This window comes from Micromys minutus (assembly GCF_963924665.1).
Source record: "Micromys minutus genome assembly, chromosome: 21".
Taxonomy (NCBI): Eukaryota; Metazoa; Chordata; class Mammalia; order Rodentia; family Muridae; genus Micromys; species Micromys minutus.
Window position 1 is genome coordinate 16690750 of NC_137956.1, and position 26542 is coordinate 16717291.

The window sequence follows — 26542 nt, forward strand, 5'->3', positions numbered from 1 at the left end:
TCATCTGAGGGTAACCTCTTCAATGTCCTCGTCAACAGAGTCAACGGCTGTGACTGTTGGCTTATTGCTTGTGTGCTTCAACCGGTGTCTGTTGGGATTAAAACTTCTTCCTTCGCTGAGGAAAAGGTCTTCAGTGTCATTATCAGGCTCCCGGACTCGGCTGCTTCTGTCCCCAGAGAAGAAATGAAGCGGGTCCAAGTCACCTCTGCTGGCAGCAGGGAAAGGGTCAGTGCTCTTGGAGGAGACACTGATGTTGCTGGCGCTGGCGCTGGCACCAAACAGCTGTTCCATCAGGGTCGCCTTTCTCTCCTTCCTTGACATTAAATCTAGATTTTCTTTACTCAGGCTTTCAGAGCTGTTGCTCTGGAAATCCAAAAGGCTACTTTTTTGGCTTGGTGGATTTGACTTTCCTGATGTTTTTCCAAATGAAGGCACATAGCCACCAAATGAAAACTCATCTGGAGGTCCTGGACTTTGGAGTGTTCCTGGACTCCGGATCGGTCCTGAGCTTCGGCCTTCTCCCCTGGGAGTTAAAAAACTCATGTCCGGCAGGTGTTGTCCATTAAATGATCTGTCTAAGGACTCAGGGAATGTGTAAGAACTGGGGCTCCTGTCTGGGGAGTGCAGCTTGGAGTTGTAGTTGGGTAGCAATGGCAAAGGGGGTCGGTTGAGGTTCTGGGGATCTTGAAGTTCTTTGTTGATCTCATTCAGTTTGGCAAGCAGCATTTCTGTCTTTAGTCTCTCTGCCTCATCTTCAAATTTATCAACAGTCTGCGTTTGATAATTTTCTGTTTGGAACCTTCCAGCTTCGAATGCTAGCTTCTCCGTCCTCCCTAGCAAAGATGATTTGCCTTTCACCTTATCAAGATCTTCTCTTTCCCATTCTGTACAAAATGAAATTTTAAAAAAGGAAATTTAAAGGAATAGTATTTTTCAATAGGAAAATTCAGCTACCATCTTCTGAAAAAAATGTCTTTTAATCTACATTTGACATCCTAAGAAAGGTGTAATAGACACTGGGATATTTTGTTTCTATGCTTGACATTCTGGATTAGACAATAATCAATACAAATTGCACTTAATGGTCCCATGGCACACTTTGGTCTTCAATGTAGCAGTAGGAAGGTTCTCTATAGAGTACTGTCCAACTCATGATGTGTGACGAGACACACAGAACTATGAGCTTACACACAAATTCTTGGCTGTCCTGAGAAAGCAACCCTCACATACAACTCAAATAGTATATTGACTCAAATCAAGACAAAAATCTCAGTTAAATCTCAAACAAAGAGCATTTCTTTTTTTTTTTTTTTTATAAAAAGAGGTATATACTCAACAAAAATATTAATTTCAATCCAAGAGGTGGTGATGCAATGACTTTAATCCCAGCACTCAGGAAGCAGAGGCAGGTGGATCTCTGTGAGTCTGAGGCCAGCCTGCTCTAAAGAGTGAGTTCCAGGCTACCCAGAGAAACCCTGTTCTGAAAAACCACCAGCAGCACCAACAAATGTGTGTGTGTGCATGTGTGTGTGTGTGTGTGTGTTTATACACACATATTTCACAGACTAAAAAACATAAGCAAAAAACACTGCAGAGTAAAAAAATCCCTAGAGAATCAAACACAATTTATAATCAAGATCTGAGGAAAGAAAGTGCTTCAAGGAACAGTCTCACGTTTGCCAACAAGTTGACGATCTGGACGACAGACAAGGCCAAGAGAGCCCCTGAATGTGGGACCTGGGATGGAGACTATGGGAGGATGTCTGTGCTTGGAAGAAACACATGCCACTTTCTCAAGAGAACTGCTTTGAGGTGCACAATTCATTTGTAAAGGGTCAAACGGGTTTTTGTTTTGTTTGCTGCTTTGTTGTTGTTTATGGCCTTTTTTGGGCAGTTTTTTTTATAATTTTGAAGTCATTTTCTAGTGAAAAAATTAAACTATCATAATTTTAGTACATAGCATACATTCTTCTACCATTCTGATATCAGATCACCCTGTATAGAATAGGAGGTAGGGGAGCCTAAGGAACCAGGCCACAGTCTTTGGTCATTTCATTCCTTTTTGTTGTCGTTGTTGTTCCTTTAAATAAACTGCCTATAACAACTTTCTATTCTGTGCCGTAACCAATATGCATATTAACAATTTCAAGCCACAGTTGGATCACAAATTTCTGTTCTACGCATTTCAGCTCAAAACAATGTCAAAAGAATTCTCTATATGCAACAACCATGGAATTAACTGGGATATGGGAGTTAGTCCGGGACCCCTGGGACCCCTGGGACCCACACCTCTAGCATCCTTGATCCAGATGGAAAAGAAGTCCATTTCCGTCGTCTAAACTGTGTGAACTGCCTCTCTCCAAACTTATAAGCAATGCTAGTAAAGGTTTGCAAATTAAAAACAAACAAGAATGATGAGAACACTCAGAGCTTGCAGAGCACTGACTTGTGTGCCTCGGCAAGCCCATGACTCAGTTGGAGGTCAATGCCACAGAGAGCGCTCTCAGTTCTTTCTCAAGTTTTAGTCACCACTCAGGAAAATGTTTCCTCTTTGATTAAATGTTTCATCTAAACTCACTAGAATTAATTGATTCATCATTCCCAAACCCCAGTAGCAACTTGGAGTCTTAGTTTCATTTTTTCCCAACTCTATCCACTTGTTCTGACTCCCGTTTTCTATCGTCTGCTACTGCCGCAGCCTCATCCTGTTCCCTGCAGCCACCTGACAGTCCATCCACTGCCCCCGCAAATTCTTACCACTCGTAGGCTTCCCGGCCTCCTGCTTTGCAGAGCATGCGTCCTGATCGTCACTGTACTTTCCTTCTTGTTCCGAAACTGAACTTAGAATCTCTGATCCATGTTCGTTTCGCTCCTGGTACTCCAGGTACTGTTATGTATCCAAAAATGCAAATTCATATGGAAAGAGGGGAGGGACAAACTTTAAACTCAGTGAATATTCATTAAGCATAATCACCAAGTTACAAATTAAATCAAATCTTCGCTTAATAAATTAACAAATCACAAGTTACCATGTTTAGAAAGATGCTTAAAAAGGAACAGATTATTTTTTAATTTAGCTAAAATTTTAAAGAGAAAACATATGGTATATCAGAACCAAACAACATAATAAAGATAAAACCAAAAATCTACAGAAGACGGTAAAGAGGTGAGCTGTAAAGGTAGCCTGGGTTTGTCTGTTTTTACAACCAAATCTGACGAATCGGCTAACTGGCAATGGGTGGTCCCCAGCTATGGGAGCCAACTAAGATGACTAATACTGAACTGCCGGACACAGGCGCTGACAGCCACACCCACTCTTTTAAATCTTCATTTTGTCTAAAATCTCTAATTAATAATTGTGTAGTATCTAATTCAGATAATATTATAAACTTACTAGCTCTATCTAACTCAGATAATATTATAAACTTACTCACTAGTTCCCATGGTGGTCAACCTTTATTGTCAGTTAGACAGTAAAAAATCAGTAGTCTAGGAAATGCACATCTGAGTGTAACCCAGAGGAACTGAACTATGGAGGAATATCCACACTGAGTGTGTGGGGACCTACCCTAATGGCTGGGGACAAAAGGGAAAAAGAAGAGGGCTGACCGAGTGGCCGAATTCCTCTCTGCTTCCTGACTAGCTAGATGTCTCACATCTCCCACCATGAATGATACTCCCTCAAGTCAAGAGCCAGAATGAACGCCTTCTTCCTTGGGCTGCATCTTATGAGACATTTGGACACAGGACCAGCGGGAGGTGGGATGCATGTGCAGACCTTCTGACCGTCTTTGCACAAATAGCTTTCTGGATTTAACCTCAGAAATTGGGCAAAACTCACCGAAGGAAGATATTCTGGTCCATCCCATCTGTTTTCGTAACAAAGGACAGTCTGTGCCCTGAAAGGAAACTCTTCCAGCTCGAAGTTTTCAGCGGTCTGCACTCCTTTAGTACACAGGTCTGTAAAGTCACTCTGGCAGGATACTACCAAGAAAACCACAGGATAGCTTTCAAACAAGGTGGAGATATATTCAATCGGTAAGATTCATCTCACCGAGAGCACACACTGTGTTCATGAGAGATTAGCTGCCAATTATGTGATGTGAGGGCAACTGGACTACAGATGCTAAAAAACTTTTGCAAAGTTAATACTTTAAAATTTCTGTAATTCACAGGAAAATTATACCTTTGCTTTAAAAAAAATAAAAGTGCACAACAACACAGCCTCTGAAGTCAAGTGAAACACTGGGGTTTGCTGCAAATGCACTGGGAAGAAGCAGGGGCGAGGGAACGGCCGCAGTGGAGGGTGCATTGTAGTTGAATAATTATACAACTTTACGTGATCAAAACTCCAGTAAGAAGGTTTTCACCTGTTGTTAAAATTAAGTTCATTTATGATAACATCAAAGCTGAACATTAGCATGCTGTGCGATGCTTCCGCACAGGAACAGCTTGGTTTCTCAGAGACTGCGTAAGCTGTATCTCTTTAAATTTACAAACTCTTTTTAAAAAATTATGTATAGAAGTTGTCTGTGTGTCCATGTGCCATGTATGTCTGGGTGCTCAAAGAGCCCAGAAGTGGGTGTCAGATCACCTGGAGCAGGAGTTTAAAGTCACTGGGAGGCACCTTACAGGAGTGCTCTGGGAGAGCAGCAGCACCCAAACCCCCAAGCCCTCCTGCCCCCCTAAAACGTGAGTTTAATGACCTCTCTTTAACAAAGTCAAAAGTTGAACAAAATGTGATTCCTACTAAATCTGACTCATAACAAAAGATTAAATCCATTCCAAGGGTGCTCCTTCCTTCCCCCTTCCCTATACCCTTTGTGGTTAACAGCTCCAGTTTCAGCAACAACCCTACTGTACCATGTTTCCGCACAGTTCCTTTCTCTTTCTTTGGAGAGGATTTAGGCAGGCGATTAGCATAGATGTTTTTTATATCCAATTCTTTCTCCTTCTCCTGAAAACAAACCCAATACAGGGAAGGAAGGTAAGCAGTTTGAAACTAAACACCTTCATTGTGTTACCGATCTCTTCTATATCAAATTGAAATATCTCTAGGTCAGCTCCCAACTGTTACTGTCAAAGTGGAGAAATATTATTTCCTAGGAGGAGAAAGGGAAGGAGACAGGAGGGAAGGAGGAAAGAGGGGACAGGAAGAGGATGGGGAACCACAAGCTCTACTTCCTCCCCCAGAGTTACTAGTGCCTCACTAACCTCTCTGCTTAGCCACAGAGACGAAGGCAGAGCCTCTCTTAGGTGTGGGTTTTGAGTTATAATGACTTAAAGGTTGGATCACACTTTTCAACCCAAGAGCCCTTCACAATATAAAAAGGATGCCTTTTTCTGACAAGTTGGTAATCCAAGAGAAAACTGTATAAGAGAATGCATACTCCTGCAGAATTTTGAGCAAACTTTCAGCCCATCAATGACCTCTGTCAAATGCAAGCATCTTTAACACAGTTATGAATTGTGTTGCCTCTAAACAAAAGGAACTTAAAAAGCAAACCCTCCCAGGTCATGTGAAGAAGACTAGATCATGTAAGAGTGAGGTGCAGATGCTCCTTCCCATGATCCTCTCTGAGAACTGTTACTCGTTTCATTTACTTTGTTCCTCTTGGCATGTGCAGCATTTTACTGCCTTATTGCAATTACATTAACAATGCTTTGTTTCTATATGACAGATATTGGAATCTGACAGATTATATAGTAGTGAATATGAAGGGCGACCATTCTTTAGTATTAGGTGATTTTTTTTCTTTGATTTTTATGGCATGGGAAATCATGAAGTCTAAAAGAACGTGCTTACTTTTAGCTTGTGATGAAGTCGTTGCAGCTCCTTTTGAAGAACTTTATTTTCATCATAAGCCTCAAATGCTCTTTTTCTTTCAGCAAGCAACTGCCGCTGGAAACTGCTCGTGCTCAGCTCCAGGTTTTTCGATAGCTCCTTTGTGTAACCACAACAAAACCAATAGTGAAACATGGGACATGTGTCAGGCGACATCTTGGCAGCACTGACAAGACTTCAACCCAGACTGAGCCTAGGCTAAGCTTAGCGTTCAGGAGTATAAACACAGACCAGGAAGCAGGCTCACTAGCAGTTATGGAGTCGCCTACATTGGTGATCCTTCCCTGCTTTTCCTGATGATGGGTAATCAATCCTTACACATCCTTCTGCAGCACAGTCGCTTGTGGAAGCAAAGGTCAGAACTGATGAGACAGGAGCTTCCAGAACGCACTGCTGGGCAGTGAATGCGAAGGCGGGTGACAGCAAACGCAGGCACTGAGCTGCCCTGGGCCGCTCTCTCAGGAAACCAGCTGTCCCCTTGGTCTCTGAGCATACCGCATCAAGGTTAGAAAGAATTCAGATTAAAATATTTTATCTTCAAATACACTGTTATTTTCCTACCTGTAATCTCAGATATGGGAAGGCTGATGCAGTAGGAAAATAAAGCAAAAGCCAGTCTAGGCCACATGGTATGAATCTCTCTCAAAAAATCCAAAACATAGCAACAAGAACATAGTACTAAGTTAAAATGTTCTATATAAAAAACCTACACAGGTTGGTACTGGATTCCCAGCAGGCTGGATCTTGTATTAGAGGAGGGGTATAAGAGAAATTAAGTCAACAGAAAAAAAAAAAAAAAAACAAACAAACCGGACTGGGGACAGTAGAATAGAAGAAATTACTGTATACATGTAAATCCCAAATGTGGTCTATTTAGGGCCAAGGGGCATGATGTAAGTAACTTCCCCTCAGAATGTCAATCTGTGTCTCCACACGTGACACAAGAGGACACGGGACCCGTGACTGCATAATACAAACCAAACATGTTAAATGTTTACAACAGGTGAGTTTGGAAACAATTCAGCATTCACTGTAGCATTTGAGATTGGCAACTCTACTTCAACTTGAAATATTTCTACAGAACAGGTAGCAAGAAAAGGGTACCCCTGATTATTCTGAGGCAAATCAGGAAGTTATTAAAGTGAAGAGAGAAAAAACACCACAGGTAAAATGGGGTGAAACATGCTCAAGTTCCAAATGACCACACTGTCCGGCTGGATCCCAAGTGAGACCTGGGAAAACGAACATTCCAGAGTCAAAACATTCTCAGAAATGATGGCAAAGTTTACAACTTGGTCTTCATGAAGAGAAAGTCTCTTTCAGTAGGAAAGAACATGAGCCCTGAAGGAAAGACTCATCGCTGAAGAGCAGTCACAAGCTCAGAACAGCAAACGTGGAAAATGCCAGGAGTCACCTTAACACAAGACCGAGAGTAGGAGTGTGGAACCCTTGCATACGCCTCAGTTTCTGTGACTGCACAGACATTTCTTTGCTTGCTGTCAAGGAACCTTTCGGCCAAGGACATCAGAAGGAACTGTATCAAACAAAACAAAATGCCTTCGAATCCTTTCTCACAAAGGTCCCGAGGAGCTACTTGTGATCTCACTTCACATATGCACAGCAGATGAACTTAAGTGGAAAGTACAAGCTGGAGCAAGAGGAAAGCCACAGCCATCACCACGGGGAATGAAGACTGCAGCTGTGCTGAAGATGAACAGGGCCAGGGCTCAGAGGTTCAACCAGTGCCCGTGGCCCTTACTCAGTGCTCAAGATTGTGTTGTCTGTTGATCGGGACATAACTACCACAACATTCATAAACTGCAGGATCGGTGATCAAAAAAGCAACCTTGAGACTCCAGATCTAGGAGTGTCTGTAGTACAAACTACAGAAAACACAGCCTCTGAAATTACAGCTTAAAAATGTTCTCTAAATCAGGGGAAATAATAAGCACCTAAGTACAGAATCCAAATAGACACGACCAGAAAAGAATGTCTTCAAGGCACATTATAGATAAAATGCAACGAAGACAAATGTCAGACCTCTCTGCAGAAAGCCCAAATACCACAGAGACATGTACCGTTGTAGCTGAAGAGTAAGCAACTGCTTATAAACACTATCATACAGACCAAAGGTGTCCTTTAATATAAAGACTTTTCCAAAATAAGCACAAATGAAAAAATAAAGCAATCATAACTACTAAACTAGCATTATATAAAATATTTTACAATGTAAAATGAGACCAGGAAAGGAATCAAGCATATTTAACTCAGCATTTGGCAAATTTCTATAATAAATAGAGAAAAGAGATATCTCAAATGAATAACCTACTAATATACACCAAGGTCAAACAAGAGCAACCCAAACCCCAAATTAGAAAATGGGAGGAAACAATGAAGATCAGAGGAAAAAATCTACTGAAACAAACACTAAAGAAACAATATTAGCCAGGTGACGGTGGTGCACACCTTTAATCCAGCACTTGGGAGGCAGAGGCAGGTGGGTCTCTGAGTTCATGGCCAACCTAGTCTACAGAGTGAGTTCCAGGACAGCCAGAGCTACAGAGAAGCCCTGTCTTGAAAAACCAAAACAGAAAAGGAAGGAAGGAAAGAACAAACAAACAAACAAATGAACATTAAAGAAATGAGTGAAGCAAAGTTAGCGATCTGAAAAGAGACCTTATTAGCAATATGGAGAAACTCTTAGCCAAAGTGCATAGGAGTGGGGGAGGGGAGAAGAAAGGGGTGCAGGAGGGAAAGAAAAGGGAGAGAAAACATAATAACCCAAATTAATAAAATTAAATATGAAAAGAGGATGTGGCAACAGATACCAATAAAATCCAAAGAGTTTTACTTGATATTTTGAAAACTTTTCTAGTAAACTAGAAGCTAGAAGAAACAGTCCCATGTCTAGATTCATAAGCTCTGCTGGAATTGAATGAAGGTGATGTACACAACTTAAAAATATCTAGAATAGCATTAAGACTGAAGCAGCAATGAACTATTTCCCAATAAACAGAAGCCAGGATTGATAGAGTCACTGCTAAACCCTAGTGACTTTCCATGACAACACACCTAACTAAAGCAACTTTACAAAGGGAGAGTTTAACCCACAAGAGAGACCTGCCACAAACGTGTACTGATGCATTATTCAACAGAAAGAATGAGCCTGAGTGCTTGTCAAGAGATAAAAATCATAAAAGAAACAACATGATACATGTGTAACATATACACACATCCACACATCATATATACACATACATATACCATTATGCACATGCATATATCACATATACACAAACACAATCATAAATACACATATACACATATCATCTACACACATATATCACATACTACATGTACCATATGCATGCATACACCCATACCATATATATATACATATCATATACATACATACACACATAAACCATATATATACACACACATATCATATATGCAACATACAGATCATATACACATATTATACACATACCATATGCATACATACTTACATACCACATATATACATACATGCCATATACATGCATATACATACCATTTACATACATACACACATATCATACACACACATACCCATGTACCATAAAGTATTATTTAGCTGAGAAGACAAAAGCCCTGCCATTTCAGAAAATTCAATAGAAATCATCATGTTAAATAAAGTAAGCTAAACACAGGAAGACATATCACATACTCCTTCACACATGCAGAAACACAAATCCATCATCCTATAAACAGAACAGTGATCACTAGGGATGGATGTGATCCATGTCATATGCTTATGTAGAAATGCCAAGTGAATCCCATTAACATGTACAATTATATGTACTAGTAATAGATATTAATTTAGTGATGAAAATATAAAATCCAAGATAAAATTAACAAATATAAACTACTCTGAAGGACTGAAAATGGAATACAGGCCATCAGTCTCTAAGTGTGAAATGAAAGGCATAACCAGGAGAAACAAAACAAAACAAAACAAAACCAAATACAAACTTTGAAAAGAATGTTCAGTCCCGAGGCTTCAGAGGGAAACGTGTAGTAAGAGTGAAAGAGGGTCCCTTACACATCATCCTACACGAGACTTTATAGCCTGAGTTTCAAAAACTGCACAAGCACAGCTTAGAATAAAATAAAATTATACCATTCACAGGCCATATGAAGCTCAAAACAAACAAACGAACAAAAAAAAAAAAAAAAAAAACCAAAGGCCAAAAAGTGAAAGCCTCAGTCCTTCTTAGAAAAAAAAAAAAAAGTGTATAGCACCCTCTCAGAGTGGGGTACACCTAGACCTTAAGTCATTAATAATTCAAGAGCTAAGAATATAGCCTTGTGGCAATTTTTGATATTCAAAACTCATTATGTTTAATCTATACACACCAAGAAAACTCTGACTGTTTCCATGTTACGTTCTGTTCTACATGTACTTCATGCTTACAGTAACTAGTAATATTTCAATGCATACTATCAAACCTCTGAAAGAATCAAGTACTGACAAAAATATATTCATATAGTGTTATGCCAAAACATTTTAAAAATCTGTACATATATCTCTCTTTTTAAAATAAAGTTGTAAGAAAAAATAAATAAAATTATGCATGAACATTGATGTAAAACTCCTGGATTAGCATAAAGAACTAAGCAATATGTAAAACCGCAGCAAGTAAAGTAACATTATCCCATACTGTACCTCAGCAAATCTAAATGTGTCACACTAATGGAACAAGAATGTATTAGTCACTCTGGTGGATAAGGCAAGGTAAGGGATCCAAGCACCTGCTAAGATGAAGTTTATTAGTTAAAACCAAACCCCAGCACCATGCTTCCAGTTCCTTATAATTTTCATTCACAGAGAAAGATCCAAAAAGGATGTTTAAAAGATAAGATCTCTAGATGGTAAGACTTTTTCATTGTCAGAATCTCTTCCTCTTTTTAAAAGTGAACAAGAAAAAAATTGCATGAAAAATGAAAAGACCAATTCTAAAGATGTGTTTGAAAATAAACTGGCTAGGCTGGAGACGTTCCTTACGGCTTCTATAGAGTGAGTTTCACTGGGAATGTCACTAGCCCATCATCTGTTTCAATGGGTCTCTTCATGTTACCTTCGCCACTACTCGGTGTTCCTACCACTCAGCCCCAGCCCAGCTTATAGGCAGCTGCACAAGGGACAGATGACAAGGCAGTTAAATGATTGGGAAGGTCTTCCTTCCTAATGAGTGGAAATGCATCTCTAGGCAATGTTTATCGGGCTAGTACTGCACCAAGAACCACTGCCCCTCCAAAACAGTGTTTCTCCTCCTCCATGCCACAGTCCTTTGAACAATGAAGTGACATTTTCTCTTAGTCTGATCGGTGCCTTAATATTTATTTCATTTATTAAAAAAACATTTTATTACATGTGTGTATGTGTGTGCATGAATGTGCGCACGCACATTTGCATGCACCTGTACCACAGAACACGTGTGTGGGTCAGAGGACAACCTGGGGAAGCCAGTTCTCCCCTTCTACCATATGTGTCCCTGGGACTGAACTCGGGTCATCAGACTTAGCCGCAATCACCCTTACCTGCTCAGCCAACTCAAAGACCGGTTGGTTCTGTTTCCTACAAGACAGGCTTGCTGCTGCTGCTGCTGCTGCTGTTTTTTTTTAATTTCCTAGCTGTCCTATTTGCTTTCAACCTGTCAGCTTGTTAATATTTTATACAAGTTATTATATATACTCTGAGCAATACCTCCTACTACATGGCTACTATCATCTTTAAATAACTCCCTTTGTTGGAGCTTTAAACAGTAATAAAGCCTTAAAGACTAAAAATACGTTCCCTTTTAGAACCAGAACTATTTAGCCAGAGGTTGAACAATAGATACTCACAAAGTTAATTTCTTTACAAATGACAAGTTAATAGTTAACCTCGATCACGTTTTATGATCCTGTTTGGAGCCAAATTCTGAGCCAAGAGGATGATATATGTTTCAGTCTCACTGTCATCAGACCAGCCGCCCTCCACATTTCTGCATCTGTCACAAAAGCCTCATGAGACCACCCAGTCGCTCACTCTTTCCAGAAACACGAATTCCACTCCATAAAGCAGACCCAGGATCCAATACTGTGAGCACAGCAAATTAGGCTCCTGACCTTTAGGAGCTCGGTCAGTTAAAAGCTAACGGGGACAAGGCCTAACATGACATGAAAGCAGCACCTAGCTGTGTCTGCATCAAACACCGCGACAGCCACTGACCTGCTTGGAAAGTCTCCTAACAGTATTTTCAGTTAGTTCCCGTCTCTTCAATGAAACACGACAAGACAGCGAATGCCTCAGCCTGCACAGTGCCTGCTACATACGCCTGAGGCCCTGGCCCTGCCTCCCCAGCATGCAAAGCACACTTCCCAGTGAGGAAGTAATGAGTCAAGCTGTTGTCAGCGTACACTCCTGTCTGTGGTGAGAAGGTGTGCACAGCACTGACACACTCCTGTCTGTGGTGAGAAGGTGTGCACGGCACTGACATACTGCTAGAGGCTTGCTAGGAAAGACTACTTCCTAGGGACTGAGTCTCAGGAGCATTCCACAGACAGAGGAAATTACACGTCACCGCAAACTTCTTCAGTGTTAAAGCCCCCTCTTGTTAAGAAAGTTAAAGCCTCTGTTACTTCTCAGACCAAAAATTCTCATGTAAATATTAGCCTAAAACTAAAATAATTGCTCTACTAAATTAGAATTTTTCATGGATCCTCCAAACATAATGTCTGAAGTCATTAAATATATATGTATAATAATATTTATTTTGTGTGTCGTGTGTGTGTTGATCATTTTTTAGAATTGTTTTAGAGTAAAAATTAACAACAACCAGAGTTTTCCTTTTCAAGCAGTTCACATTTTCAACATTAATAGTTTTTCATCTCTGTAGCATTTAATAATAGTCTATAAAGGGATGTTATATGAGGGATAGCTATGAAGGGATGGCTCAGCAGGAAAAAGCACCTATTGTTCTCTCAAAGGCCTAGAGTTCAGTTCCCAGCACTCACATTGACAGTCCACAGCTACCTGCGACTCTAACTTCGTGGGATCCCAGGTCCTCCTCTGTTTTCTGCAGACACCTGCATTTATATACCTACACACTTCCACTCATATAAACACACAATTAAAATCTTTAAAAAACGGCAACAGGGCTGGAGAGATGGCTCAGCGGTTAAGAGCACTGACTGCCCTTCAGAGGTCCTGAGTTCAATTCTCAGTAACCACATGGTGGCTCACAGCCATCTGTAATGAGATCCAATGCCCTCTTCTGGTGTGTCTGAGAACAGCTACAGTGTACTCATATACATAAAATAAATAAATCTTAAAAACAACAACAATTTTAGTCAGAGGAAATGAAAGGTTTCCCAATCTAAAAGTATTTGAGGCACATGAAAGGCATACACATTATGACTTCCAGGCCAGTGAGATGGCTTAGAAGATACAGGTACTTGTTTCCAAGCCTGATGGCCCGAACCCAACTTCTAGAGTCCACATGGAAACAGAAGAGAACTAAAACCTACCTGCCTGACTTCCACTAGCATGCATGGTATGCAAGCCACTACATAGACAGACACAGAGATATGTATGCAAGCACTATAAATAGATGACAGACAGACAGACAGATACAATAGATAAATAGAAAGATAGATGATAGAGATAATAGATAGATAAATGGGTGGATAGATAGACACATAGATACATAGATACATAGATAGATAGATAGATAGATAGATAGACAGACAGATAGACAGACAGACAGACGAATGATTGATAGATGTGACAAAAAAAAAAATGAAGTATGATTTTGACCCATCAGATCCCTGAGCTCAACAACACCTTAGGTACCAGCCCTGTCTTTTGAATCTTCAGACGCACCAGCTGAAGCCTGGGGATTAAGACAAAGAAGACAAGAGGGCAAGCACAGAGGTAGCCTGATGGCTTGACGTCCATTGTTGCCTTAATTCCCTGTGTTAAAAATAGCACAGGAGGAGGCAAGGCAAAGGCAGTGCTTCTGGATTTGGGTTCAGACAAGCAGAAAAGCTCAGAGCAGAGGGTAGCTGCTAGCGGGAGGCTGCAGGGAGAGAAATGGACTTACCTGGCCAGAGAGAAAAGGGAAGCTATGCTCCATTAGTCCTTGTTCTAAAGACCGTGTATTGAGAAGCAGTACTGTTTTAACAAGGGGCACCGGTGTGCTCAAGGGCACCCCTGGAGTAAAGGGAAACTGAGTATCTTACATGAAAGTCTATACAAACTTTCTTTCCCAGCAGTAAATATTGAGTTCCTCAATAGCAAACTGCTTCCTAAATTTCAGTTACTTAAGGATAGAGGGGACATTGCAATAGTTTCATCATGCGTTCTTGACGGAGTAACTTATTCTGTGTTAATCTGATGTTAAAAGTAGAGTTGAATTTTCATACTAAATGCACACCTTACAGCACACTGTAGTTCTTAAAAATCTTTATGTACACGTAATTACGGTCTATCTGTTCATGAAGGCTGGAAGACAATTTTCCGTCTGATGACTGTGGATCCCTATAATGGTTATAACCCCTGGTTTTGCTGACGGACTGACGGTCAGTGACTGCTATGACTAATCTTGTACTATAGCCGTGGTCAGGAAGGCACCCAAAGCCCGAGAAAAACAACATAAGCTTTAGAGCAACATTAAAGAACATCTATGGTTTAAAGTGTTTTTTAAATACGCCTCTGTTTTCTAATTACTGCAAACATCTGTGTGAGGCTGAATTGTCTGCATACTTATCAATCATAATAACATATTGCAATAGACTGAATGCAGGAGCAGATCTGAGGACCCAGCTGTCCTCTACTGAGTCAGATATTAAAGAAATTTACAAGAATGCAATACGAACCAATTCCATCCTGAATTATTTCAAGCTCAGAAAAATTATTACTAAAAATGTTTTTTAAAAACGATTTATTTAGCCCTGTGGTGGTGGCTCACACCTTTAATCCCAGCAACCGGGAGGGGGGTAGACACTGAGGAAGGCAGATCTCTGAGTTTGAGGCCAGTATGATCTACAGAACAAGGAAGTCCAGGACTACACCATGAGGCTACAAAGAGAAACCCTGCCTCATGTTTCTGTGCTTTCAAATCAGGTTTTAAGTATTAAAGAACATAAAATGCGATGCTATTTTAAGAAGATTACACAGCCAGTACAGCGCAGAGGGAAGACCACAGCGCAGAGGGATGACCACGGCACAGAGGGATGACCACGGCACAGAGGGATGACTACGGCGCAGAGGAATGACCACAGCCATCACAGTGCTGTAACACAGAAGGGTGATCACAGACAACAGTGTTACTCTGAAGCCTGTAACTGTACACAACAATGTGCTATGCCTTTGAAGAAGCTGTTAGTAAGAATTTTGAAAGTTCCCATGTGTCCTGGCTGGTTTTGTGCCAACTTGACACAAGCTGGAGTTATCACAGAGAAAGGAGCCTCAGTTGAGGAACTGCCTCCATGAGATCCAGCTGTAGGACATTTTCTCAACTAAGATCAAAGGCGGAGGGCCCAGCCCACTGTGGGTGGTGCCATCCCTGGGCTGCTGGTCCTGGGTGCTATAAGAAAGCAAGCTGAGCAAGCCAGGGGAAGCAAGCCAGTAAGCAGCACTGTTTCATGGCCTCTGCATCAGCTCCTGCCTCCAGGTTCTTGCCCTGTGTGAGTTCCAGTCCTGACTTCCTTTGGTGATTGATGATCAACAACATGTAAATGTAAGCTGAATAAATTTTTTCCTCCTCAACTTGCTTCTTGGTCATGATGTTTTATGTGGGGTTTTTATTATCCCAATGATGCATTCAATTTTTATGAATGTATCATGTAGAACACTTCTAATTTAAATGACATTAATAAGACAAATTCATATATAAATTTGTTGAAGCAAAACCCAAAATAAAAGCATATGAACACAAAATAAAGGTAAACAGTGATTTTAAAGAAGAGCTTAACGTGGCCTAATTTAGGTGCCAGCTCTTTGTACAGTGTTGAGCACAGATAACTTCATTAGGGGTTGACCCTAGTATGTCCTGGGCCTGGAGATGAGCTGATTCCTAAAGAAGGACACCTGTCAGGGGAGCTGACGTCACTGAAATCCTTCACTAAAGGGTTTCAAGACATGGTTTCTCTGTGTAGCCTTGACTGTGCCGAAACTCACTCTGTAGACCAGGCCAGACCCAGAGATCTGCCTGCCTCTGCCTCTGCCTCCCAAGTGCACCACCACTGCCCAGGCTGAAATGTTTTACTATTTTCTCTTTACACACATATCCACTTCTTTTTTTAAAAAAAGGTTTATTTATTTATTTTATGTATGTGAGTACACTATAGCTGTCTTCAGACACACCAGAGGTCTGTCTGATCCCAAGGCCGAGCCTTGTCAACAGACACAGCTACAATAAAACCTCTGTACATAAGTCAGAGAACATTGTGGAAAAGGAGGCGGAAAGACTGTAAGGGCCAGAGGACCATGCCATCTGCTGCAAGATTCTGACTTCTATATGACAGGGAAGCTGAACCCATAAAATATTAAACAATATGGTCTAAATAAGGCCCTAAAAGCGATATCATCAGTTGACATGACAACATAGATGGGGGAAATTTCATAAGGCCCCATCTACTGATGAAAACTATAGGACATTAATGCATCCGAGAGAGGAAGAGTCAGCCTCCCCCAGGAATGAGCCCCCTGGTAAGCAATCTAATCATCCCTAAACACATGTACATATGAACAGCACTGAATGAACTCACCAGGCTGTTTTATATATAAGAACCTGTGCAGTTGAGAGGGCGAGAACGAAAGCATACAGGAAGAGCCAGAGGAAGAAAGTATTGGGCATAAAAGATTGTGGTACTCATGCATGAAAGTCTCAAAGCATAAAATGAATATAAAAGCTCAAAAATGTGATGTGCAAAATGAAAACGAGGTCAATTGCTATAATATGCTCAAGATTTTAATGATATGAGCACATGGTAACTATTCATGTCACGGAGAAGCAACAACAACCACCTAAGATGATGGGTCTTTTGTTTTATTATTATAGCCATTTTTGGTATATGTCTGTATCTTGTAATCACATCATGTTCTATATGTGAAACACGCACAATAAAATACATATAAAAGTAAAATATAAGCTCGTGAAGTAATACAAGTCAAGGGATATAAAATGTTTGTAGTCCATACACAGATAACATATTTATAAAACATCAAAAATGAACTAACAGCCAGTCCTCGGCACCACACAGCGTACGGCCTTCGGGGACAGCGTGGGACCGCAGGAGCAGCGCAGGAACGCAGGAACGCTACTGCAACTGTCAGACCCAGCCAGGTGCTTGAGGTTTCGTGTGTGACACGTGCAACGTCACAATGAAACATCGCACTGGCTCAGTCACCCCACTGCCCCTCTTAACCAATTACTGGCCTTAATCATCACCAACTGACCTAGAGGGGAAAATGAATTTAGAGTGGAAGAGACAAAATTGAAGAAGCTAAAGGAGGCCACATTTCCCAGCCAGATTATAAACTCACTAATGATTTTAAGTTCTGGGATGATTAATGAACCTATGAAAAATAATTACATACAGTGAGTCAGACGCCAACTGTGTTGTGAAGGATAAAAGAGTAAGCTAGTGGGTAAAGAAGAATTCTCTTGGGAGGGGTGACACCACTCACGAGAGAGGGAGTAAAGTGGGACAGCAGATGTGACAACCGGGCACCCTGACTGCATGTTCAACACTGATCCCAGCACAACTTTAATTACACAGAAGCAGTTTGGGTCAGACCTCAGACTTTGAGACACAACCTTGTAAGTTCACTATCTACAACTTGGATCATTTCTAAAACCACATTGCTTCTTTGCATAAAACATTCAACTGAGAATCTAATTTTACAGTAGAAATAAGCTTTGAATTTAAATAACTTTAGAAACTATCTAAGAAGATATTGAGACTATTTAGAAGTCAAAAATGAGTCAAATACATAGAGACACCTGGCACGTGGAGTTGGAAAACGCAGCAGCTAAGGTGGCGGTCACTACAAAGTGATCTGTGCATACAGCAGTTCCTAGTAAAGCTCCAGGAAGTTCACAGACAAGCTCATTTCACAGAGCACAGAGGCTGAGAGGCGGCTCAGCACGTACAAGAGCTTGCTGCTCTTCCAGTTCTTAGCATACAGATCTGGTAGCTCAAAACTTCCTGCAACCCAAACACCAGGGATCCGATGCACACACACCACACGCATACACACACACCACACACACACACACCACACACACACCACACACACACACCACACACCACACACACACACACCACACACACACACACCACACACACACCACACACACACACCACACACACACACCACACACACACACCACACACACACACCACACACACACACACACACACCACACACACACCCCCCCCACACACACACACACAATTTTTAAGATCGGCAGAAGATCTAACATAGATTTAAAAAATTTCAGAAGCCTATAAGAAGTCACTCTGTGTGTTAAGGTTCAAGGGCGTGCGGTAACAGAAGACAGATAGGTCAGCGGCACAGATTAGAGCAACAGAAAGAATCACTTAAAAATATGTCCAAATGGTGTTTGTAAAAGATGCCCGAGGAAGGAGGAAGCACCAGAGCCTCTGAGACCTGATTCTTGGATCTGACCACAACTACTGGCACAAAAAACAAACTCAAAACAACAACCCGCTACCATACATGTAAAACAGAGCTCAGAGCTTATAAAATACTGAGCTGTACACTTTGAACATGTATTTGTCACTTATTCCTTATTAAAGAGCAGGGGACAACCTACTTTTCTAGATAGTGACAACACAGGAGAAAACGTCTCTCTCAAAGGGCAGCAGGTGAACCGTCCTTAGATCTGACAACACAGCACCACAGCACAAAGGAGAACCTTTTAAAGTGGACCACAATGAAATAAAATCTTTCCTCCTTGAAATATCTTTCCATCTGTGAAGATGGTAAGTAAAGTTACAGAGGGTGAGAAAAGATTTGCAAACCATGCATTTTAAAAAAGCTTTGTATCAAGGAAAGTAGAGAACTCTCAAAAATCATCATAAAAACTACACACAAATACTTCATTTAGCAAATGAGGAGAAAAAAAATAAACCCACCAAGAACAAAATAAGACACTGAGTAAAAATCATGAACTGATGTTCAACTCCAAGCTCTGAGGAAAATGCACAGTAAGGTACCACGGGGCTGTGAGAATGAGCTAAAAACAAGGTTAACACCACCCAGAGGCTGACTCGGACAAGAAGCAGAGCAGAAGGCACTGCTCCCAGAACATGCCCCAGCACTGCTGTCCTGTAAAGGTGCTGGGAGCTGCTTCACAGACAAGCGGACTTACCTTACAATCCAGCACATGCACATCAGTACACATCCCAGAGAAATGAAAACCACGTTCATACAGACAGTGTGGACATGAATAGTCTCGGCAGCTTTACTCGCTAGTATGAAAACTAGGGGGCATCCTTCAGGTGGCTGTTCCATGGCCTTTTGTCACCACACTGTCAGGCACAACTCAGAAACCAAAAGCTTACCCAACAACTGGCATTGCCCCAGCATCAAGCCTCTGTGACAAACAACTCCAGTTCTATAGCAGTCTTGAAACGACAGAACTATAGGGATGTCGGGCTAGACGGAGCAGGGTAAGAGGTACTGCTGGTCTTTATCGTAACTGGAGCCATGGTCACAAAACTATCCATGTGTGCAATGAAACTGTGCATCACGATGCTCATGAGTACAGTCTGCTGGATCACCTCACTGTATCAGAACCAACTCCCAGACTCTAATATTGTGGGAAGGTTATAAAATACAGAGGACACCAGGAAAAGGCAATAGAGACTCATCGTATGTAGTTTTCCCATTAATGCATTCCATCTACAATGATATCAAAAATAGGAAGTAAAAAAAATGCAGAACACACTAACAACAATAAAACAGCACCCTTTATTAAGAGACAGTCTTACTACCTGGTTTTGAACTCAGGCCTTCCTCAGCTTCCCACATGCCCATGTTACACACACACACACACACACACACACACACACACACACACACACACACACACACACACGCCACAACTCCAGGCCTATCTGTGCCTCCTTCACCCCGCACACAGACTGTTGTCACCTCATGCCTGTGTGCCACCATCCTTCCTTCTCTTTGCTTCCCTCCTCCACTGTCCCCATGTCCCTCAGCCCACTTTCCCCTTCTCTCCCCTGGACAGCCCCCCATTTTGCTTTAGCTTTTGATCACACTGTTCCATGACCTTCTCTCTGCCCTCTTATGATCTTTCTCCTCCCTCATGAGCTTCATGGGAAGGGACTTTTTTATTTTTACAGGGTATTTACTAGCCAAAGAAATATTTCCAGAAATAATTAAGATTCAAACTTACCCATCCACATATGGAGTACTAATAATCTGCAGTCTTTGACATGCAGCTTTGAAATCTTTCATGTAAGCGAAAGGTATGCATACACGTGTGTGCATGTGTAGAGGCCAGAGATCAACCTTGGCCTTCCTCCCTAGCTTCTGTCCACCTTGGCCCTTCACTAGTACCTGGAGCTCCCCAACTAGACCAGGCTGGCTGCTCAGTCAGCCCCACAGATTTGCCTGACTGCACCTCCTCTCCCCAGCACTGAACAGCTCACGACCACCTACCACACCCAACTAATTTTATTTAAGTGCTGGGGGCAGAACTCAGGTCCTCCTGTTTGAGGAGCAGGCATTCAACACACTAAGCTCTCTCCTGAGTCCCTAAACACACGTTCTCAGTTGTCCTGAATTTCTTTTGTGGTTTTTGTTGTTGTTTGTAAGAGTATCACTATGCACCACTGGCTGGCCTAGAATGTAGTCCAGTCTGATCTCAAACTTACCAAGATGCCCTGGCTTCTGATTCCTGAGTATAAGGACGAAAGGCCTGCACCACCAGCCAGCTCTGTCCTTAGTCTCTATCCCAGAAAATTAACATTAAAAACCACATTCAGGTCTAAGCAAAGGCTGAGCTGCAAAGGGCATACAATCTTACCTTAATCTTTCTCTCAGTGTCCTCTAGTTTCAACTCTGCTGAAACTAGCTTCTTGGCCAAATCGTCTCGCTCCGGTAGGTGTCTAGCCTCGGAGATCTTTTTCAGTTTCTCTAAGGAAAATTTCGTCCTAAACAGTTCACCTTCTGTGTCTTTCACTCTCTTCTCCGTCGCCCGCTCTTTCTCCTGAGATTTTCTTAAGCGTTCTTTGAGAGCGGTAATCTCATTGTTATGACGGTATATAAGTTGTGAGATTTCACTCTCTGCATCCTCAAACTTATTCAGTGCTTTCTCCTGACGATACTGAAGACTTTTCAAAGCCTTGTTTTCTTTGAGCAGCTGGGCTAGCTTGACCTGTAGTTCAGACACTTCGTTCTGCAGCTCAGTGATTTTCAGAAGTCTTGCAGAAAGAACCCGCTTTGTTACGATATCTGGATCTTTCCGAAGTGGCTCTCTGTTGAGGCTTTGGGACCGAAATCCCACTCGCACCCCCTTTTTGCTGGGTACAGCCTTAGGACCCACTTTCCTAACGGCTAAAAGAGAAACAGTGATGATGTGAGTCACGGCCATACTATGCTGATATTTATCCATCCAGAACAAGTGAGCCAGACCTATTGTTTTTAATTTTTGTTCTTAAAAAGAAAATGATTTTATAGGCTAAATATGGTGGCACATACCTTTAATCCCAGTAGTTGGGAGGCAGAGGGAGGTGAATTGGTGGATCGCTATGAGTTCAAGGTCAGCTAGTACTAATGTAAAATTTAAATACCAGGATGTTTTTAAGATTTTGATATTATTTAAGGTCAATTTTTCTTGGGGGTCTTGGTTTCTATTCAAAGGGGTGAGAGATGGCTCACATGGCAATGTATTTGTCACAGAAGGACTCAAGTTTGTTTTCCACGACCCATGTAAAAAAGCCAGCCATAGTAAAAAGCCATGCATGGTGTATGAGCTTGTAATCTCAGCACTGTGAAGGTGAAGACCAGACATCCCTGGGGCTCACCAGCCAGCCGGCTAGCTACTTGGCAAGCTACAAACCCATAAAGAATTACTGTCTTAAAAACCAACAGCTTTCTAATACACACACACACACACACACACACACACAAACACACACACGTAAATAAAACAAATGTCATTTTTAAACCACATAAGATTGTTAAGAGCATATATAATATATTATAACATTGCTCCAAGTTTTTAAAGTATTTTCATTACAAATGTATTCAACACAAGTCTCAGGATATATACAGAACTACTCTATAAAAGAGATATCTAAAAGCCTACCAAAAGGTTAAAATACAAAATGCAAAACCCAAATAAACAAACAAAACCAACCTCTCAGTCAAAAGCCTGCCTGCCCCAGGCCATCTTGCTCTCTGCCTGCTGTTTGTGGATCAGAATTTAATGCTCTCAGATAACATTGCCAGCGCCATGGGTGCCTAAGTTTTACCACACTCACTGCCATGATGATAGTAGATCAACCCTCTGACACTGTAAGCAAGTCACCATAGTTAAATGTTTTCTTTTATGAAGTTGCCTTGGTCATGGTCTCTTCATAGTAACCATGACAAAAGTTGGTACCGGGAGAGGGAGTGTGGTGGTTTCAATAAGAATGGTCCCTATAGGCTCATGTTTGAATGTGTGGTCCCTAATTAGTGGAACTGTTTGGGAAGGATTGGGAGGTGTATTACTGGGGGTGGGCTTTGATGTTTCAAAAGCTATGTCAAGCCCAGACTTTCTTTCTCTCTCCCTACCTGCCTGCCACCATAATCCATGCAATGATGATCATGGACTAACTCTCTAAAATCCTAAGCAACTTCCCACTTAAATGGTTTCTTTTATAAAAAAAAAAAAAAAATGTCATGGTCATGGTGTTTCTTCACAGAAACAGTACAAAAACTAAGACAAGAAATTAATTCACTTTGGTCCTGTTGCTTAGTCTAAGCAGACAAATGACCTCAGGATTTAATTCAAAAGACAGCACAGGAGAAAGTGAGCAAACCAGAAAGGAGATAATAACTGAATTTCCTGACTGCTGCTGGGATTGCTTTTCACTGCTTATTCTCAGCAGTCTCCTCCAATAAGGTAAGGCTTATAAAGTTATCCCCTTAACTGGAGAGCTTCCAAGAAAAGAAAAGAAAAATTAAAGTACTTCTTGCCAATAATATTCTAGATGCCTAAATTATCCTTAGGATTACCAGATTCAACTGGACAAGAGTTCTGTAGGTATACAGAAGCTTGAGACCATGTTCCCAATTAACTAAATTGTAAGAACCAGATTCAGAGGAAGGTTAAAAAAACAAAGATGATACTCGGAAGGCAGAGGAGGGGGCAGAAGGGAATGGCAGCAGAACAAAACAAATGCTTGGATGTCAGTAGACGGGCATCTTAAGGAGCTGGACTAGGGCTCATGAACACATGGCTCTTGTGGGAATAGTCATCCTTTGTGATTTTCATCTTATTTTTTAATTTTATTATCTCCCACTCGCTGCCTTGCCTCAGGAAGTCGCAATAATTTGCAGAATTATTATCATAAGTGTGCTGCATGTATCCACGGGTCACAGTTATTTCCTTCGCCATGGCTTGTTGTTCTGTGTTGTTCTTACAGACTGTGCATTTTGTTATCATCACAATGGAATTTTCTGAACCCAGAGATTTATTAAAATGGAGACATTTACCTAACATTGCACAGCTAAGCATGCTCCAGAACAGTAACATTCTAATAACAAAAATTATGTCTAATAATAACGTAGTCTCCTTCAAGTCAGTGAATGGCAAACAAATTGGACAATAACACAGTCTCAAACCCATCCCTAGGTTTAAGTTGCACATCTTCAGTGAGCACTGTGCTACCTACCTAAGGTCACACGTCTGTGGAAGAAAATACCTCATAATCAATTAATTAATGTCTAATGTCATAATGTCATAGTCATAATGTCATTATCAATGTCTCTGCTTTCAGTTAATTAAAAACAAAGATATGGAACAGTACAGCAGCTTCGTAGGCTCTGACTTTACTCTAAGCGCCTTAGAGAGCATGAGATAGTTCCTTAGGAAGAAGAAAAGATGGGCTGTCTTGTAGTGCCTTCTTCTGTATGAACCTGAATATTAAAATAATAATATATGGTAATATTTAAATACAAGCAACATATAATTTATAAAAATAAAGCCTATTCTAAATGCGAATCAGCCTACTCCATGTATACAACAAACACACCAAAGGGAGAGCTTCATTCATTTCCGCTGGGCCTTGACGAGCTGCACCTGAGCATTCAGGTGCCTAGGATCATCTCTGGACACTTACTTTGGTGGTGCACTTGGTTGTCTGACAAATGTCTTTTGGGATTCTTCTCCACAGAACTGGCACATGATGTGGTGTTGGCAGGCAATGAGGAGTCGGGAGACTGTGGTGAGGACCCAAAGTCAGACGAATAACGAGATTGAGGGTGTTTGCCTCCTTCTCTTTCTTCATCAGTATCAGAACTTCCGGCTCTTTCCCCCATCGTTTGGAAAAATGACCCCTCTAGTCACATAATTTTACAGACTCATGAAAATACGGAAGGATGCTTTCGTAGCCTTGGTGTCCTGTTAATATTTACTTATGTGCAGTTTGTTTTCTTCACAATCTGTCTGTAGTCCACACCATGAACACAATACACTTCATTCGCTACAGTGAGGAAAGAGAAAGCAGACTCAGCAAAGGGCCATGAAGTTCTCTAATCAAAACAGTCCTAAGGCAAAACCAGCCACAGCATACAGTGGCGAGGGAGGTGCTGTCACCTACAGTCTACAGATTAACTTACATATTTGAAATAAGACATGTTTGTCATGGCCTAGAAGATAACACTCCTTCTGAAAACATGTCAACTAATTTTGATTACCCTTGAATCCTGAGGATTACAGACAAGATCTTGAAAATTTACAAGACAATGTGATCAAATTGCCAGTATTTTGTCTATGTGGGGAAGTAATTTAAAAAAAAAAACCGCAAATAAGAAAAATACCTAAGACTGACTGTAAAAATGTAAAACAAAAGTATAAAGACTAAAACATACTTGGCTAACAAAATCCTCCTTAGCACGTCAATATGTCATAGCACCCCACAAAATATGTGGTAAAAAAGAAATGAGGCCGTGTGGTGGTGGCACACGCCTTTAATTCCAATACTTGGGAGGCAGAAGCAGGTGGATCTCTGAGTTCAAGGCCAGCCTGGTCTACAGAGTGAGTGTCAGGACAAAGAACCCCTGCCTAGAAAAGCCACCCCTCCCAAAAAAATTAAATGAGAGAAATGGAATCAGGTTGCTTTTATAATGAGACTGAGTCCTCTCTCCTTATTTGGAAGACAGAACCCTACTTATGAAGTTACTATTAATGGTGGAGTACTTCCCAATACATGAGAAGACATGAAGTTACTATTAATGGTGGAGTACTTCCCAATACATGAGAAGACATGAAGTTACTATTAATGGTGGAGTACTTCCCAATACATGAGAAGATGTGAAGTTACTATTAACGGTGGAGTATTTCCCAATACATGAGAAGGTGTGAAGTTACTATTAACGGTGGAGTACTTCCCAATACATGAGAAGGTGTGAAGTTACTATTAAAGGTAGAGTATTTCCCGATACATGAGAAGGTGTGAAGTTACTATTAACAGTGGAGTACTTCCCGATACATGAGAAGGTGTGAAGTTACTATTAACAGTGGAGTATTTCCCGATACATGAGAAGGTGTGAAGTTACTATTAACGGTGGAGTATTTCCCGATACATGAGAAGGTGTGAAGTTACTATTAACGGTGGAGTACTTCCCGATACATGAGAAGGTGTGAAGTTACTATTAACAGTGGAGTATTTCCCGATACATGAGAAGGTGTGAAGTTACTATTAACGGTGGAGTATTTCCCGATACATGAGAAGGTGTGAAGTTACTATTAACGGTGGAGTATTTCCCGATACATGAGAAGGTGTGAAGTTACTATTAACAGTGGAGTACTTCCCGATACATGAGAAGGTGTGAAGTTACTATTAACAGTGGAATATTTCCCGATACATGAGAAGGTGTGAAGTTACTATTAACAGTGGAGTATTTCCCGATACATGAGAAGGTGTGAAGTTACTATTAACAGTGGAGTATTTCCCGATACATGAGAAGGTGTGAAGTTACTATTAACAGTGGAGTACTTCCCGATACGTGAAAAGACATGCACAAAGCAGCACCACTCCTCATAGCTCCAGGATGCCACCAGGAAGGACCTGGCCCTCTGACTAATTAAAGTAATAAGGATGATCTTGACTCTCTGTACTGGCTCTGCAGCCTGGGAAAATCTCCAAGATCTCCTAAGAATCGGGCAGACTGGGTGCTATCTCAGAGGCTGACCACTGACCCAGCATGAGCGGCATGTGGGAAGCTGTTGGGATGCAGAGGGAACGCGGACAGAGGGCACAAAGCACAGGAAGTGAACAGGATGCATTTTGGAAGCTTTTTCCCTGGAAGGGCTACAGTCAGGTTGACAGTGTCTTTAAGAGACCAGATTTATACAAAGTAATTAGGTCATGAGAGTATTACCCTTGGAAGGAATTAAC

General features: G+C 41.3%; 1 protein-coding gene across 1 annotated transcript; it reads right to left on the reverse strand.

Moving 5' to 3' along the window:
- Window positions 1-24461, reverse strand: LCA5 (lebercilin LCA5; the record flags this gene model as incomplete). Its single annotated transcript, XM_080933984.1, has 7 exons — window positions 1-884; window positions 2758-2887; window positions 3842-3984; window positions 4864-4957; window positions 5807-5944; window positions 20959-21488; window positions 24263-24461. 7 exons carry the CDS (start codon window positions 24459-24461, stop codon window positions 1-3), a joined length of 2118 nt encoding a protein of 705 aa, XP_080790110.1.
- Window positions 24462-26542: the final 2081 nt, after the last annotated feature.